This window comes from Heliangelus exortis, chromosome 22, assembly GCF_036169615.1.
Source record: "Heliangelus exortis chromosome 22, bHelExo1.hap1, whole genome shotgun sequence".
NCBI lineage: Eukaryota > Metazoa > Chordata > Aves > Apodiformes > Trochilidae > Heliangelus > Heliangelus exortis.
The window spans coordinates 9316948-9335807 of NC_092443.1; the positions used below are offsets into that span (position 1 = coordinate 9316948).

Genomic DNA, 18860 nt, shown 5'->3' on the forward strand with positions numbered 1-18860 from the left:
CCAAAGGGGATGGATGTGGTGGTACCTAGGCAGGGAATGGGGCTGCTCAGGTGAGAAGCATGGGGTGCAGACAGATCTAAGGTAGCTTTGGCTCCTACAACAGCCCCCAGGGTAGTCACTGCTCCACTTTCACCCCCAGCTTAGGGGTGGACAGGGCAGGACAGAAGGGGACACGTGGTGGTAGATGATGGGGGGCCATGCTGCTCCCCCATGCCCCCCCAGGGCAGCCCCAAAGCCCCCCAGCTCTGGTCAGAGGAGCAGGATGTCTCTGGCTTAGCTTCCCCCTTGGGTTTCTGCTTTTTGCCACCCTTGGGTGCCCACGGAGCTGCCTTGTCCCCAGCTAAGGAGGCAGCAGCACATCCCAGTCCCCTCCTCCTTACCTGTGGGCTGCTGGTGCCGAATCCCAGGCTGGGGGTGGAGGGGACAGACATCGAGTGTGGGCCCATGGGGGAGCTGATGACAGAGAAGGGAGGTCCCATGCCATTGATGGGCGAGCTCAGGGTGCTGATGGGCGAGTGGAGCTGGCCTGGGGAGCCCAGTGAGGAACCAATGCCTGGCCCGATGGATGGGTGCAGGGATGGGGTGGCCATGGGCCCCCGGCTCGTGGGAGAGTTCAGGGATGTGGAATTGACTTGGTTGGAGAAATCTGTAAGAGAAGAAAGAAACAGGGATGAGACTTCAGTCTAGGAAAGGTTCTGAAAAAGGGGGGATGGGGAGGGGGGGAGGCATCTTCTGCAGGCAGCAGGGGCTGGGGGATGCCTGCCTGCATCCCAGTATCCCGGGGGGAATGGGAGGAGGGGGAGAGGGGGGGGTTAAAAATAGACTCTGATTCTCCTGAGAGGAGACATGGAGCCATTCCTGGCACATTTCCTCCTCATCCTGTCACGCTGCTTGCAAAACAATCCCCTGGGAGGAAGGGGCTGGCTGGTGGCCCCTGGGGGGAGCTGCAAGGAGCTGCCAGGAGACCTCAGGGGGTCCCCAGCACCCTTCACCCCAAGACCCCCAGCACCCTCCTGTTGTCACCAGCAAACACGTGCCTACAGAAAGGCACTGGCATGGACACTTGGCCAAGGGGTCCATGGGGAGGGGTCTGGGAGTCACCACTTTTGGCTGCAAGCCCAAAATTAACTGAAGTCTGGGAAATGTCTTCAGTCACCTGCACGGGGTCAGCTTTCTCCCTGGGATTTTGAACTGATTATCATCCAGGCTTTACAGAGTGGGAAATGAACTGCTGAACCCACAGCCCTGGCCACCTTCAGCAGAGAGCACCCATCCATCCTGGTGGGGAAATCCCAGCACAGGGAAGTGAAAGCCCAGCAAGGCAGAGATGCTCCTCTGGCAAAAAAACACAGATCCAGCATCCCCTCCCTGCAGCCAGCATCCCATCACTGTTCCCAGCATCCCTTCCATGTACCCAGCATCCCATCACTGCTCCTAGAATCCCATCACTGCTCCCAGCATCCCCTCCATGTACCCAGCACCCACTTCCTGCACCCAGCATCCCCTCCATGTACCCAGCATCCCCTCCCTGCACTCAGCATCCCATCCCTGCTCCCAGAATCCCATCACTGCTCCCAGAATCCTCCCACTGCACCCAGCATCCCCTCCCTGCACCCAGCACCCCAGTGCCACCACCCCCTGGGACAGGCAAAGGGGACATGTCCCCAGCCCCCATGCTCCAGCCAGGTGCCACTGTCACTGCCCAAAGGAGCCCCTGTGCTGGCACCAGGAGCCCTGGGGGGCATCCCCTAGTGATGGGAACATCCCTGTCCCTGGGGGGTTGGCCTCACATCAGCTCTCACAGGATGCTGATAGAAAACAACCCCCAGGCACCACATCACCCAGGGCTGAGTGACCACAACAGGAACCCCTGGAAATTCCTGGAAATATCAGGGTCTGCCCCAGGGGGTTTGCACACTGCTCCCCAGCTCTCTGCTCGATGGGAGGAGGAGCTGGGCACTTCCATGAACTCCCAGGAGCTGGGATGCAGGATGTGACCCAGTCACCACCCATGGTCCCAGGAGAAAAGACAGGAGCTCATCCTGCAGCACCTTGGGGGGGAAAGGGGGGGTCCCAGCCAGCCCTTCTCTGAAGGACCCCCAGAAGTCCCAGCTAGCCAAGGTGAGGGGTGGACACCATCCAAGGATGTGCTGGATCCCCTGGCCAAGGGAAACAGGCACTTGACCTGGCTGTGATGGGAAGGCAAGGGAGCACTGGCTTTCCTTTTAAAATATCCTGAATATTCCAGGCAGGAGGGGTCAGAGGCAGGTTACTGGCCATCAGCCCGTGCCTACTCAAGCTCGCCAGAAAGCAAAGCACGTGCAGGGCAGGCACCTCTCCCAAAATACCCAACCCTGTGTCCTGCACCCCCCTCACCCAGCCTGCTTACACCCTTCACCCTCCCAGCAGACACAACCCCCAGCACCCGGTGAGGAACTGGGTGGGTGTTGTAGGGCTGGGCTGGGGAGAATAATTCAACAAGAAACAACAAGAAAAAGGAAAGGAGGCAAGAAGAGGAGGAGGAGGAGGAACCTCACGGTGAGGAGGCCTGGAGGGGAGAAGCGTGTGCAGGCACAGACACATTTTGGGTGTGTTTTCACCCCAAACCCTTGGCCCAGTGCTCTGAAATCTGAACCAGACCTGAACTCCTTCAGAGCATCCCGCCTCCAAACCCAGTTCAAAGCAATCCCTTGGACACCGGGAAGTTTCCACTCCTCATCCAAACCCTTCCTCCTCCACAGCCCGAAACTATTGACAGGCAAATATGGAAAAGGTTTGGGTTTTTTTTCCTTCCTTAGCAATACCAAGAATCCACCTTGGGCTTCCACCCTCCTCACTCATCACAAGCACCCTACAGGGCCTCGAGTGGAGCACTCCAGAAAATAAAGTTAATAAGGAAAAAAAAAAAAAAAAAAAAAAGCCTAGATTGAGGATCCAGCCTTAACAAATAAACCCTGAAACTGCTGGAGACTGCAGCAAACAGGGGAGATATTTTTCCAAGTGCACTTTCAGCTCAGGCAGTGTGAGACTATTCATTTGTCTTGCGTAATTTTGCCATTTAAAGCCCTTGCGTGTGACTATCTCTTGACCAAAATAAACTCTGTGCCTGTTTCTAAATAAAAAAAAAAAAAAAATACAAGAAAGTCGTTCTCAAAGCATTTCCCCTCTTGCCGCACCCATCAGTTGCAGCTCTTTTCTCTGTGTGTCCTTTGTTTAAACACAACAGCCTCTATATATCTTATAAGATGCCCCATGGCAGTCGGGAGCTCTTCAGTAGCTGAAGACTTTGCCATGAAGCTCTTTTTTCTTTCTCTGAACTCCAAACCCACCACCAGCCACCAAATCTGGATGGGAATTTTTTTCCCAAAGAATCAGACATTTAGGGCAGGACCACGTAATCCACCCCTGTGCCTGTCCAGAGCTCTGTGTGTGCTCTCTGCTCTCCTCAGCCACCCAGGGACAAACTGCACCTGAAACCCTGGCACTGGAGCCCCTGGGTTGTGATCTGGCCTCAAGATAAGGAGCCCAGGTTGGTTTTCTGGCACGCTGCTCATCACTGCCCTTTTTCCCTCAGCAGATACTTGCCTTGGCAAGATCCCTGGTGGATGCCATCAGCCTTGCTCCACTGGTGGGGAAACTGAGGCACGGCAGAAGCCCCGCAACCCCACACGGGCAGCACAAGTAGGGCACGGGCTCGAGTGACCTTCACCAAGGTCATGCAGGAAATCAGAGCCAAAGTTGGGAATAGATCCCGGGTACTGCAAGACCCAAGCATCTCAACTGCTAAATCAACCTCCCCTGGATTTATTTTTTTTTTCTGTCTGTGACACACAGCACTTTTTTACCATCATTAATTTTTAGGAAGGGAAGAAAAGGTTTTTCTGTAAAACATTTGTCCCCATTCTCACCCAGCTGCGTCACTCAGACAAGAACCCAACGTCCTCGGGCAGCTTCTCTGCTATTTTCCACCCCCTGCCACAGCAGAAACCTCCAGTTTGGACCAGCAACATCCATGTGGGGATGTGGCTGGGCCAGGCAGGTTATCCCCCAGGAGCTGTGGTTGCTGGAAGCATCCAGCCACACCACCAGCCCTTCCGCTACTTTCCTGTTGCATTTTATCACCCATCACACAGGACTGGCCTCTCAACAGCTTTTGCTGACAGGGCAATATCAAGGGGTGCTGTGATTTTAACATTTTGTGACCACAAAATGTCCCAGAGCAGAAACAATAGCGACGATGCAGAGATGCTTTTTTTTTTTTTCCCCTAGTATAGCTCATTTGTACCAGAATAAACTGTACCAGCATAAGCTTTCGCCACTATAATCTTCATTTATGCTTAAGAGGCTTTGCCAGTAAAACTACAGTGACCTAACTCTGATGGAAAACCTTTTCTCACATATTCAGGGAGTTTACTCAGCAGCTCGGTGGCTCAGCAGTCAGCTTCTGAGAGAGGGGAAGTTTAAAAAAAAAAAAAGATGTATCTCAAGGCACAAACAGACTCCTGGAGCCAGGCTTCTCTGCAGCCCAGGAGGGTTGTAGCCCCAGGGTACAACCAAACAGCCCATGCCAGTGGGACCAGAGGGGTCTGCAAGCACCCCAGGGCTCTGGGGAGCTGTCAGAGTGCAAGGACCCCAAGGTGGGAGCACCCCATGCACCCAGCCCCAACGTCAGCTGAGGTTTGGAAAGCTGCCCACACCCCTCCCCGCTTCCGCTTTCTTTTTTTTCCCTTTTTTTTTTTTTAATTTTCTTTAATTTCTTTTTTTTTTTTTTTTTTTTTTAACTCTCAGCCCCTCTTCCTCCTTAATCAGCAAGCAGATCAATTCTGGGTATTAAAGAGCAGGAAATTCTAAATTCAGGTTGCCACTCCCTTCCTTGAGGTCAGCCCTACACAGGCAGGGTTTGCAGGGCCACGTTTGGAGGGGACAGGGACCAGCAAGCTGAGATCAGGCTTTTGGAAATCTCCTCCTCCTCCTCTGCTCTCAAGGGCTCTTTGGTGTTGACCAGATTGACACCCAAACACGTGTGAATCCACATATAAACACAGAGCACAAAGGGCTGGGGGTTCCTTTTGGTGCCTCTTGGGGTGCTGAGCTTCCCAGAATAAACTTGGGTGTGAGAATCATGGTCCGTGTGCATCCCTCAAAAGTAGTAGAGATCTCCCCGGATGTTTTCCATCCAAGGAATCTCAAAAGATGGAGGTTTCCACCTCCACCTTCCCCAGCACAGCAATCCAAGGCATTGGTGGCAAAGAGGGGGGATCCCTACGGAGGGGGATGCTGAGAGCAAGAGGAAGGCAGCAAATCCAGGCAGGGCAGGAGAGGGACTGAGTGGAGTTTTCATGTGCAAATCACCATGGGAATATTGTGACCACAAGAGGTCAGGTCCTCACTTTTGTCCCTGATGTGAATCAAGAGTGTATCCCCAAAAACCAGGAGGGCACCAGGCAGGTGGCAGAGGCATCCCTGGGAATGAACACTCCAAGCCAGCAGAAGATCCATCCCTACACAGCCACACAGAAGGGTGTGGGAGCACAGGACCAGAGTGCAATCATGCATGTGGAGCTGTGATTTTACCAAGACAGTAACTGGGGTTTTTTGTTCTTTCTGCATTTTGGGACTTGAGTACAAAGACAAACCCAAGAACATCACTGTCAGACACCCCCCACCCCCCCGTAGTCTGCACGGGGGACAGCACACAGTAATGGGTTTTTTTTTTTAAGGTCATATAAATTTCACCATGTGCCACATCTCTTTGGGGACCTGCTCTGAGGTTTGGGAGTTCCTTCAGCCACGCTCAACACTTTCCCCCAAGAAGCCCCAGGTGCCACCAGTGGTTTCTGCTGCTCGGGGCAGGTGAGAAACTCAGTTTCTGCTGCTCTCTGCTCCAGGTGGGTTCCCCCTCCTGCCTGCTTTCACTTTGACCATACTAAAACCTCAAGGCCACGCAGTTTCTGACCCTCAGCTCTCTACTCCTGCCCAGGCCAGCCAAAAAAAAACCCAAACCCAACAGCAAAACCTCTGGGCACAGCCACCGAACGGAGCATCCAGCACCAGGGGTTTTTGGGGCTCAGAGCTCAACATTGGGGTCCCCTCCCAGGGGGTCTCCTTGGCTGAAGGAAACCCAGCAGCATCCCTCTCTCTGCGTGCTGCCAGCCCAGCCCCTTGCAGGCATTAGCTGCTGGTTCCTAACAAGATTTCACCCTTCCGGGTGGATGGGCCGTGCCGTGAGATTACAGAGCCCACAAGCAGCTTTTCCACCACGCTCTGCACGCCAACCTCTCCTTCCCCCAGCCCCAGTCCTCACCAGCTCCACTGCTCAGGTTCATCCCAGAAGATGAAGGAGAGAAGTGCAGAAGCATCACACTGCCAGGCTCTCCCAAGTGGTACCCACCCCAAACCTCAGAGCAGGCAGCATCCCTACATCCCTGGGACACCTCTGGCCCTACAGCTCCAACACCTGCTCTCCCTTTCCATCTTGTTTTATTTCCTCTTCTGGATACAGCTTTGCAGACACCATTAGACCACCCCAGCACCAAGGGGAAGGATGAGCACATGGTCACCACTGGGGGCTTGAGCTGGTGGCATCTGGGGGTCTCTCCCTTGGCTTTGCTACTTCTGAGGCATCCTGCATGGGTGACCACGGGCTCACCAGTGTTTCTATTTTTTGATTTAAAACATCATGGGGTCCTCTTTGTGACCCCATAAAGCCTGCTGGGCTTGATGCCTAGAGGTCTGGTGACCCCCTGCTGCAGTCCTGCACCCCAAAACTTGGGATGCTGCTGCTAGCACGGTGGGGGGGAGCAGGGAAGGCACAGACCCACCCCAGGGCTGGCAAAGCACGCTCAGCTCCAGCATAGGAGCTCATTTTAGTTTTTTGGTTGTTTTGTTGTTGGGGTTTTTTTGCCTTAAAACCCCATCCCACCCTCTCAGAAACCTGGTAAAAGCACAGCCCAGAGCCGGAAGCCTGGAGAGGCTATTCCCGTCTCCAAGGGGGAAGGACTCAAAAAAGGAATTTTCCAGAAGCTGCTGTGTCACAGGAGGAAACGTTTGCAAACGCCTCTTCCTCCGGCCAGTGGAGCTCCAGCCCTCCAGGCTTCCTGCCCCCATGCAGACCCCACCACCAACCATCTCCCCCCATCCGTGGAACAGGGGTTCCTATGGGGTTTGGGGTTTTTTTTTTATGGAGTTTGCATCTCCCAGTTACACGGGGCAACCTCCCAGCTCCCCTTGGCAGGAGCTGGCAGCTGGAGATGGCAAAAAGCAGCAGGAAGGGTGAACGTGACACATGGAAAAAAAGTGTGAGGAGCCCCTTGGAGAGAAGAAGGGGAAGGGGAATGTTCCCCCCAGCTCAGGGGAAGGGATTTGTCCACCTCCCACCCCCCCTTCCAGCCTGGCAGCAGTGGGTGGAGGGGGCAGGGTGCACCCAGGCAAACAAGGATTGTGCTGATAAAGCAAATGTGACTCAATCACACGCTTGTGCAAAGATGTCACAACAGTCCTGAGAAATTACAGGCTCCTATTTCACCCCTGGAGGGCCAGCCCTGTCCTTGCTGGCACAATGTGCTCCAGTCTCCTGCCAGCAGCCTGGAGGGCAGGGGGGGGGCTGCTGGAGGACCCAACACTGGGGCTCCTCTGAGCAGAAAAATCCCCAAGCAAGGGCTGGCTGCGCCCTCCAGGCTTTGGGGGTTTGGGGGATAGGGACAGATGACCCCAGCCCAGCTCTCTGCCCCAAACACCACAGCACTAGGAGCCTCCAGGCAAAGCCTGCTTGGGGTTGGATCTCTCCATCTTCTGGGGTGGCCTTAAAAGGGAGGTTTGGGGATCCAAACCTCTGAACCCCCCACTGAACCTCCATCACTGCCACCACCCCCTGACACTAACTGTCCCCAAACACTGCCAAGAGCAGAGATGGACGTGTCAAGAGGGGATGAGTACCTGCAGGCACCTTTCCAGCCTCCAAGAACATCAGTGAAACCAAAACAGCAGCACAAGATGCCAGTAGAGAGGAAGATGCTCTGCAGACACGGCAGAAAGGGTCCTTTCAGCCCCCCTTGGTGGGCATCACCCCCTTCCTGGGGGCTTCCCCACGTCTGCCCATCCCACCCAGGGAGCCAGGGAGCTCTGCTTGGAGCTCCTCATCCTCCTCAGCAAAGCTTGACCTCTGCAGCCTGTTTGCCTGAGAGCAAAAGCACAGTGGTCCCGCAGGTTGCTGGAGCTCATTATGGCCTTTTAATTACATTCAATTGCAGTTTTATGGGCTTATGGGCAAATTGGAAGTGATCTAATTGCCCTTGAGGGGGTGCTACGCTCTGAGCTATGAAAAACTGAGCAGGATCCAGAGAGAGGCAAGGGGAGCTTGCAAGTGTGAGGCTTGTTCTGGAAGAAAATGAAGTTTGGTCTCACACTGAAACCCCCCCAGGACCTCACAGTAATGAGGCATGTGCCAAAGAACCTGGTTCATCCCACCCACTGCCCCCCCATCCCATCCCATCCCATCCCATCCCATCCCATCCTCATGGCAAGCTCCAGGTAGGGAGGATGGACATGGAGAGGAGATGGGTCTGAGACCTGGAGCTGAGCAGGTTCTCTCCATCCCCCTAGGGAAAGCTGCTGCCTCCATCCCTAAAATGCTCCCCCCCAAAAGCAGGCAGGGCAAGAAGCAGCTGGAAGAGTTCAATGAAGTGGAGCCAAGAGCTCTGGTTAACAGGAGCTCCCAGCTCCAAAATGGGGCTGGAGACCCAGGCTGTGGAGGGGAAGCTCCAAGCATCCATCCCTGGGACTCAGCCCAGGCCATCTCAGAGGAAATGTCCCCACAGCTTCCCATGGTGTGAACCCTTCTGCCCTGCTCTGCTCACAGCTGGGGAGGGGACCCTGCAGCTCCCCACCTTCTCCCTCCAGATCTGGGATGAGCCAAACCCAAAAGACCAGGAGTAGAAGTAGCCCTTGGCTCTCCCTGCCACCAGCTGTGAGTACTGTGGGCTAAAAGGGAAGCTTCCCCCTTCACTGATAGGTCCTAAAGCCCCAAGAAGTGCTCCATCAACCCTGGTTTTGCTAATTATGGGATGGACTGGGGGATGCTGGCAGGAGTGACAGCACCTCCACAATTCCCAGTTCTTCTGCTCCATCTGTGGTCAGCGTTGAGAGAGACCAAAGGTGGCTTTAAAAAGGTCCCACCCCACATGTGCAGGATCCATCCCAGAGGACAACCTCATCCTCGGGGTCTGGGAGGGCAGAGCAGGAGGAGATAAGGGGAGGACTTTCTGCTCCTGGCTTCCAGGAACAAGGGCCCACAAACCACTGGCCAGACGGATTACATTAGGGTGCTGCACGCACGTTAATCCAGATTTGAGATAATTACAGTCATTCACTTGGCATAATGGGCTTTAATTGACCCAACATGGCTGGCACTGGTGCTCACTGCCAGCCCACAGCTGGCAGCCCAACACCCTGGAGCTGCTCTGCCACTGCTCACCCCCTGACCAGCACAAGGCACCAGTGCTCACTGGGTTTCCAGAAAAACAGTTCTGGTGGTTCTCCTTAGGAGATGCTGGACCACAGATTGCAAGGTCCTTCCCATCTCTCAGCTCCTGTGCAGGTTTGGCCTGGGCATCAGATGTCATTTGGTCAGAAGACATCTCATGGGATGAACCATCCAACTGGGATGAACCCCAGCCCAGGGGAGCATCATTTCCCAGGCCCCTTTGGAGAAACACCCACCCCCCAGCCTCTGCTTGGTGGTTGGTTGGTCAACAGACCCCTGAAGATCCCTTCCCACCAGCACTTTTGTATTTTAATGCTTCCAGAGCTGGCAACCCAGACAGGCAAAGCATCCTGAGGTCCCCAAACAGCCAGCTCTTCCCTTGTCAGCTCCTTCTCCACATCTCCAGTGAGGACTGGAGCATGCTCCAGAGCAAACCAGTTGCTTCAGGGACAAACCACCCACTTTGTGCATCCCAGCTGGAGGTCCAGGAGAAGGAGCCTGGGAACTGGGTGCCTACATGCTGCAGGAAGGCGTCTGACAAGATAGGGAAGGCAGCTGACAGAGCCAGGTCACCCACAGTAAAAGCCAATTCCCTCTGGGAAGAAGGCAGCACGCACCATTTTCCAAGAGAAAGAAGCTGCCTCTGGTCTTACAGGACATCCCTGTGGGTTCAGGAACTGGGGCTGGCCAGGAGGGAAGGTTGGAGTCCCCCTGACACCAGCCACGTGGCCAGAGGGATGGACAGGCAAGGTTGGGGCATTGCTTCTCCTTCCCAGGGTGGAGAAATGGCTTGGGGAAGCCTTTCCCCCCAGGCAGGCTGCAGCAAAGGATGTTCTGCCTGCAAGCTGCCTTTGGGTTTGAGTTTCTGGTTTGAGTCCAAAGCTAATTAGGCTGCACCAAGTCCAATCAGATAGCCTCAGCTAATTGAGCTCAGCACAGCCAGGTCAATGTCCAGCAGGGCTCCATGTTCCAGGCATTTTGTCAACCCAGAGATAACTGCCAGGGCCTGGGAAGGGAAAGGACCCTTTAAAAAATGTTCATTTCATGTCCCAAAGCCAGAGCCTTTCCCTGCTGGAGCTGCATGTGGCTCCAGATTAACCCCTTGGACACTTTCCTCATGCCTGAGGAACCCCAAGGGATGAAGATGTCCCTGTGGCAACTCTGGGGCAGGGCCAACAGTGAGGATGACACAGGGGAACTGGTGTGCATCTCCCATGGTGTCACCCAAAGAGTAGGTGCCTGGTGAGCCATGCCACACCTCACCCATTTCCCAGGGCAGCCCCACCAAACCACCCAGCAAGAGCTCACCAGCCATGTGGCTACTGAAAAACCAGCAGGACTACCACGGGATGCTGTGCTGTGTGCTCCATGCTCTCCACACAGCTACCAACACCTCCTCCAAAGCCTCCTGAGATGTGTCTGCAGCAGATGGCAGCCTCCAGTCTGCAGCAGCAGGGTCTGTCCAAGGGAACTCCACGGCTCTGTGGTTGGGGGCACAGGGGGAGCAGCAGCATCCCAGGCATCAGAGGAGGAGCATGGGGAGGGAAAAATAAGGAGCATGGGGAGGGAAGCTTTAGGGTAACCAAGTACTGGTCTGAGGGAGAGCAGCCAGGAAGATGTAACAAACATGAGGGTGAGGAGAAGAGGGGCTCTGAAGAAGGCTCCAACAAGCCTTTCCTTGGGCAGTTATCAGTCCAGCTGCAGAGTTCTGCCAGCTCCCAACTTCTACAGCAGATTATGGCGAGGAAAAACACACCCAGCACCCTAAACCCCACATAGTCTTTTTTTTTTTTTTTTTCCTTTAACCCTGCCTTTGCTTTCGGGCCTGAGCATCATCCCCCTGGGCAGGACGCTGGCAGCAGCAGGAACGCTGAGAGCGATCCCCACATCCACCTCCTCCACCCCCCACTGCTGGGGAGAGCCTGTTCCTCTTCAGCTGACAAACAGATGAAACGTTTCATTAATAAACCTCAGCTTCTCCTAACACTTCGGATTACCATCTCCCTGCTTGGACCCCTGCTCATGTTACACGTTCATCTCAATTATACATTCCCCTCTCTTTAAATCCCCACTTATCTCCTTTACCACGTAAATCACAGAGCTGCCTCAGTGCTGGTTTGTTGGTTTCGGGTTTTTTCTTTCCCCCTGCCTGACTAACTTTCCCTGCTCCAACAGCACTTAGAAAATAAACAGTGATTTAAAGCCCCAGCATGTCCAGGCAGCCTCCGAGCTCATCTCCCAGCAAATCCACCCACTGGTACTGCCCAGCCTCCCACCAGCCCTCACCACCAGCCCTCCCATGTTTGAAAAACATTTTTATTTACTTCTTGCTCAGCTTGGGCCAAATCCTTACCGGGGACATCTCCCTCCACAAGGCCCCGGGGCTGTGCTGGGCTGTGGAACCATCTGGAGCAACAGCACAGGGAGAGCCCGGGCTGGCTCCCCTCCCCATTGCCCTGCTCCCTCTGGCAATTAAGACAATTGCTTGCATGGAAAACTAATTGTATTAGGGAAGTATTTAGTAATTTTTAACTGTTCTGCTGGTGGCTCAGCGCCCTCCCCCTCCTGCATACCAGCAGTGCTGGAGAGAAGTTGCAGGGCAGGATTCCCCTCCTCTTCCCTTGGTGCTTTTAAGAGCAAAGTGAGGAAGAGGAGCAAGATGCCACGAAGGGCAGGCACAGCCTGGGACTGACTGATAAGGCAGAGGGGCTGTGACTGCCCTGCAGCAGTTTGTCTGCAAGGTCTGCACTGACTGTACCTGCTGAGCCTGGGCATCCAGCTCTGCCATGTGCCATGAAAAAGATTCACCGGGGTTCTCTGCTATGGCACTGGGTGAGCTGGCACACCAGGCAGGTGCTCAGCCCCCTGGCCTGATGTTCACCTTGACTGTCAATTCAACAGCTCACTACTTCTGAGATTTTGGCACCCCATGCATCCCCCCCAGGTATCTCCATCCTCCTCTGGATGCCCATGCGTAAAAACCCAAAGCTGTGGGGAAGAACCCAGCAGAGACTCAGAGCTCCCACCAGGGCCTTCCCTTAGGAAAAATAACATCCCCAGGAGCACCTTGGTTCTGTTTGGACCCACCAGAGAGAGTGTTGCACCACGAAGAGAGCATTCCATGATGGAGAGCACTGCAGGAGCTCCTGTGCTGGCTCCCCTTGCTGCCTCAGTTTCCCCAGGGGCTGGCAGGCCCAGGAGGTCCCCCCCGTTCCATTCCCACGCCTCGGCCCCCGGCTGTGCCTTTAAGAGGCGAGGACGGGAGCGGCGTGGCCGGTGTTTTCCAAAGGGCCATTAATTTGCCAGCATCACATGCTCCGCAGCTGCAGCCTGGCAGTGATTTATACTCCTCTGAAGTTCATCAGAGGGAAAAGCACTTCCCAGGAGCAGCCTTATATCCCCCTCCCCTTTCCCCCTTTCCCCTCTCCTTTCCTCACCGGCATCCAGAGCCCCCAAAAACCCCAGGTCCCATCCATCACCCCCGCCTGTCACCCCCTGCCCTCGCCACCCAGCCCAAGCACTCCCCCTCTCCCCGGCATCTGCAAGCAAAAGAAAACTTCCTCTGCCTTCCTCGCCTCCCTGACCCACTGATGAGAAAGCCATTAATTAATAAAGGGCAGAGCTGATCCTCGGCCGGACCGGGAGGGGTTTGGGGGGTGGAGGGGATGCTTGGCCAGCCCCCTCCTCCTCATTTCTGGGCCCTGGAGCCAAAATAAACGGCAGGCAGAAGGCAGGAGCCCCCTCTCCTCCTGCCGCCAGCCCCCCGCACGCCGTCCTCCGGGGAGGTTCAAAAGTTCAAGATTTTCACATTTCCCTAACGTTATTTCAGGAAATTGCCGGAGAAAGGAAAGAAAGACGGCGCTGCCGAAAAACCCATCACACACAGAACCCAGGGGCAGGGCTCGGGGTGGACCCAGGCATGGCTGGGAAGCAGCCCCAGCCCCGTCCTGCACAGCACCAACCTTTTTTTTTTTTTTTTTTCTTTTTTTCTTTTTTCTTTTTTTGGTCTCGGGAGCTTTTTTGCACACTGTTGCCTTGCCCAGAGTTACTACTCGAGCAAAGCTTGGGCTCCCCCACCACCACCCCAAAATAAGCAGCCCCAGCAGTGGGAGATGCCAGGAGATGGTGCCACAAAGATGGTGCCAGGAGCTCAGAGCACCAGCACTGACCAAACCCCAGAGGTTGGTTTGGTGGTGAAGCTGCCAGGTGGGTCCAGAACATCCCCAAAAGCATCACCTGGGTGTCAGATCCCAGGTCCTCGGTCCCCAAGGAATTCCAGCTTGGTCCCAGGTGAGTGCAGGGCTCCCTGCAAACACCCTCACAAGCTCTGACGTGGGTTTGGGTTCCCTTCTTCCTTCCTCTCGAATTTTAGGTTTGCACAAACCTCAAAAGCTCCTCAGAGCAGTCTCACCTGGGTTTTCATCAAACCCAGGTTAAGCTACAGCCTTTTTTTAGCTGAAGGTTCATGGGAAAGGTTCATAAAACTACTGAAACTCTTGGCAAACCTGAATTTGGGCTTATAACGAAATATGAAACTCGACTACTTTCATGTGGTTTGGGGTTTTTGTTGCAAAACTTTTCTGTGCAGCAGCTCAGGGCAAGAGCAGGCCAATCCAGTACACAACAGCAAGGAATTCAGATCCACCCCAGCAGCCCTTGGCTGGCAAATGATTAACCCTTCCTTGAAGCCATCTCATTAGCGTGGGGGTTGGATTCCTGCCACCACATGCTTGGGAACAGGGTGCAGAGCTCCTGGCACTGGCAAGGAGCCAAGGCAGGAAGATGGCCTGGCTCTGGCAGTGATGGAGCTGCTGGCGTGGCAAGAGCCCAGCACTGCTGGCACTCACTGCATGGATGTGCCAGAGCACGCCGAGGCAAGCAGGGGAATTGCAGCCATCGTGCTGATCCTAAACTCCATCCCATTCCAACAGGGCACCACGACCCTCCTGCTGCACAGGGCACCCATGGCAAGATGGCAAAGAGGGGCTGGGAAACCATCACACTGCTTCATTCCTCCCAAGGAGGCAGTGGGAGGGATGGTTTTCTGGGCTGTTGGTTGGGTTTTTTTTAAGTCTGTGGAGTTCTTGGGGCATTTGGGAATTGGGAGTTTCTGCTTTGGGTTCACTTTGGATCATGCTCTGGCATCACCATCCTGCAGCACTGCACGGAGTGGCCCGGAGCATGGTGAGACCTTACAAACATCCTAGGGTCATCTGAGGGGGAGGAGGAAGGACAAGCACCAGCATTTCCAGTTGGAAAGCAGTGATGAAGTGATGAAGACATCCCCTTGAAAATGAGCAGCATAACCAACCCAGATTATCGATTCCCTCGAAGGAATTCGATTCTCCCTGATGAGCTCTTCCCAGGGATCTCTCACCCTCAGCTCCCATTAACCCCTTGCACTTGGCTCCCTCTCCTCAGGGTCTGGAGGGTCACCTGCCAGGACAGAAGGTGGCTGAAGCACCTCAGGAGGGTTCTGAAGACAAGAGCAAGACCTGAAGTCTGTGTGCATGCAAAGGTGGCAAATTAGGGACCATGACCTGCTGGCATCACCCAGACCACTACAGGCAGGAAAAATCGGATCAGATCAGTATCTGCATTTTCACACCCACCCTTCAGGCTCTTCACAGTGTCTGTGGCTGGGAGGGAGGCTGCTGATAGAGCTCTAGGCACTGGGCATTGCCTCAGAGAGAAAAGACATCCCAAAAAAGAGAGCAAGACACCCAGCCCAGGCTCCCAAAGGTCAGCTGGAAAGCAGGACACTTGGCAAGCTGAGTAAGGAAGTTTACATTAATTACAGAAATGTGCTAATGCCCTGGGAAAGCCACCAGCCCTCAACTCTTGTGCAAACACAGTGCTGCTCTTGTCCTAAGCCCTTGTCCCCTTCCAGCATCCACCTCCCCCAGCACAGCTCAGCCCTGCTCCACCCCAGCCTTTGCTGTCCCACCTGCATCACAACTCTGCCAGGTCTTAGCCCCATCTCTTCCACCTCCTCCTATACACATCCCTGAGCCACTTCCCCCCCTCCCTTCTACATTTTAAAGCACTGCTGGAAATCCCCAGGACACCCCTGGCAGGTTTATGGCTGCACAGAACCCAGGTGACCCTGGGGCCAAGAAGCAGTACTGGGGTTTTGGGTCACCTTCTGAACATGGCCCAGGCTGGAAAGGGATTAAATTCCTCCATATCTAAACAATAAATAATAATAATAATAATAATAATAATAATAATAATAATAATAATAATAATAATAATAATATCATCACTTTTGCCATGCAGTTCTTTCAACATAGGCCGATTAATCTATTTCTAACGAGCAACAGTAAAGATTTTCAAACCATCTAATTAGAAGGCTGTTTCCTTCCCAGACATGCCCGAGCCCCTTTGGGAAAGGAAACGTGGCCTCCCAACACTACCTCAGTGCTGTGGAAACGCTACCCCACGTCCTGAAGATTAATCAGCCACTCAGCATCCCTGGGGCAACCACGGCAACCCCGACCCCTGAGATCCCGGAGCCGCCTCCTCGGTGCCTGGACCAGCATCCAGCAGCATCACATAAGCTCTGCTCCAAGAGACACCCAAAACCCAGGGACAGTGCAGCAGAGGTGGCACAGGAAGAGTCAAACACACCAGGGAGGAGAAAGGGATGGTGCCACCTTGCCCACATAAGGGATGCACAGGAGGGGCAGCTCATGCTACACCCACCACCCGCACAGAGGTGCTTTGCTGGTTGTGCCTGGTGTTCCCAGCAAACACAAACTTCATTATTGATTTGTGCTCATTTTTCATTTTTATAACCTGGCCAGCACTTCTACTGAAGGCTGTGACTAATTCCACTTCCCCAGGCTTGAAGGGGTGAGAGCCTTTAACTCTTTCGGGAGAGAATCACAGAATTCTGGATTTCTCAAAGTTGGAAGGGACTTCTAGAGATCATCCAGTCCAACTCTCTCCCTGAAGCAGGATACACCAGAGCATCACAGAATTATCAGAGTTGGGATTATCAGGCTGGGCTCTGCTGACTCACAGACAGAACCCCCCAGGGGTCTGGCAGGGGACCTGGCAGGACAAAGCCCAGGAGCAGGCAGCAGGTTTTGCAGCACCCTCCTGTTCCTTTCTCTACCCAAAGAGGCTGGAGCAAAAAGGCAGATGGTCCCAAGGCTGAGACAGGGCTGTGCCACTCACTGCTGGCAGGAAAGAGCTCAAGAATAACATGGACTTTCCACCCATTGCTCTTCTTCCAAAACCAACCATCTCCTACCATTTTGGAGGCAAGCTGCAGCCCCACAGCCTGCCCAGGGTGCAGATCTCAGTGGGTTTGCCTGCCAGCCCTGCCACATCCCAAGGGAAAACACCCAAGTGCTGGGGAGCTTGAAGGGACCAGGTCTCCTTCCTTCCTTCCTTCCAGCCACTTCCCAGGAAAGAGTCAGGATCAAACTCCCAGAGGAGAAGATCCATTGAGTTAAAAGCAGCAGATGCTGCTCCAAGGGGTGGGACACGGGGAGCACCAAACACGACATCAGCAATTATGGAAAGCCAGATAAAGAAAATCAAATCTCATGCTTGAGGGCATGGGCTGACGAGTACAAGGGTCAGGAAGGAATTTCTCTCCCCTTACACAGCAGTGCACAATTGGGTCAACGCATCACTGGGTGGCAGAAGTCCTGGATTGGCTTGCCCTTTCCTTTTTGAAGCCCTGTGACCTCCCCGTTGTCAGGGAAGCTGCATCTGAGGAAGCAAGAGCTTAACCTGGTGTGGCAGAGCCCCTCCCTGTCACCCACCTGGCTAAGGATCAGCATCCCTAAGTGAAAAAACCCACAAGGACCTCTCTCAAAACCAGTCCCTTAGCCTTGCTGCTCTGACCTCACACTGTGCTGCTGCCTGCCCCCTCCACACCTTGGTTATTTCTCCTCCAGACAACTGAATTATCATATAAACTCCTTTATTATAAATTATCATTAAAACTCCTGAATTGTCATAAAAAGACCTTTCCTTCCCCCGTGTTTGTAAAGCACTGTGTCCAACTCTGGTACTATTTAACTAAAAAGTCATAGTAAAGAGAGTCCTAATAAAGAGAGCAGTAACAAAACCTCCAACACTGGCTTCCAAAATAACTGCACTGGAAGAGGGGCAGGAAGGGAGAGAAGAGAGCAAAGAAGTGTCCCTGGGTTTGCTCAGAGAGAGGTCGGGCAGCGTTTGCGGTGGGAGCGGTCGCTCTCACTTCACACCACATCCAGAACCCTTTCTCTTCCCTGAGCAACTTCTCTCTGCTACAACTTGCTGAGCTGGGAGGATCTAACCACAGGGAAGAGGCTTGAGTTTCAAATTAAAACAAAGCCAGCAAACAAACGTAAAAGATGCCCCACCACGTGTGGCTAGCTGCACCCGACCCTCATGGAGCCAGGCTTTGCCAAACCACACACTTCATCATCTGGACAAACAGTTGTTGGGGCTTTTCCTGCTGCCAAGCAGCTGTTTAGCAGCAATTCTACATCACCCAGGGTGGCACTTTTTAGATGTGCTCTCTCTGTCGCTCTCATTCGACACCCACTGCAGCCAGCAGCTTTCTGTCAGCTTTGCAAATCCTGTCAAACAGGGGTTATCAAACAAGACCTCTGGTTAGTGCAACCTGAAATATTAATTAAAGCTGAGCCCCCGCTGACAACAGAAAGGCAGCCAGCTCTAGGCACTGTGACCACCAACCTGGCACTAAATTTAGGGGGCCTTGGGTACCATGGTCCTTAGGTACCCATGGGAGAGCCCAGCACCCACATCAAGAACCTGCCAGCATCACCCACCTGACCCTGCTACCTCCCTCTCGAGCTAATTTTGGAGTTCAATGCAAGACAAGTTGTTCCAGAAAGATGTCAATCAGCCAGAAGCAGCCAGAGGGTGGGTGCTGAGCTCTGAAAACCACTGTTATCCCATCAACTGCACCAGCACATCCACAGGGCAGGGAGTGACATCTGCACAGCCTTGGGGATTCAGCCAGGGGGAAGGTGGAATCAAAGGTAGGAAAATGTATTGAATGGGGATTGGCATGCTCAGACTTGGCCCCTACAATCCAGATGCTGAGCCCAGACAAGAAAGCAGGAGCAGAAGGTTGGGATGGGGCAACGGGAGTTTCAGCATCGCAAACACGTTGCAGGCAAGCAGGAGAATAATCTTCAGGAGAATGTTTGGAGGAGCCTGTGGTGGCTTGCTTGGGAAAAGAACAGCAAACCCAAGAGAAACAGTAACAAAAGAAAGAAAAGAAGAACAGAAGAAGAAGAAAGCAGCTCTGGAAGCAGATGGGTACTGTGGTTGGGGCTGTGTGTGGTAGCATCTCGCAGAAAAACGAGGAGTATGCTGGGGGGACACAGCTCCTTCCCCTCCAGCCCCA

At 53.9% G+C, this 18860-nt stretch overlaps 1 protein-coding gene across 4 annotated transcripts in view; it reads right to left on the reverse strand.

The window, feature by feature from the left end:
• RXRA (retinoid X receptor alpha) overlaps positions 1–18860 on the reverse strand; it is a 106395-nt gene that overhangs the window by 37915 nt on the left and 49620 nt on the right. For 2 of the 4 annotated variants that reach the window (XM_071766373.1, XM_071766372.1), the window contains one exon: positions 381–646. The exons of 1 other annotated variant lie outside the window; for it this stretch is intronic. In XM_071766373.1, coding sequence (XP_071622474.1) covers positions 381–646 — 266 coding nt within the window. Of the gene's footprint in view, positions 1–380; positions 647–1156; positions 1176–18860 lie in introns of those variants that run through there. One more of the 4 variants, XM_071766374.1, reaches the window with a different exon arrangement.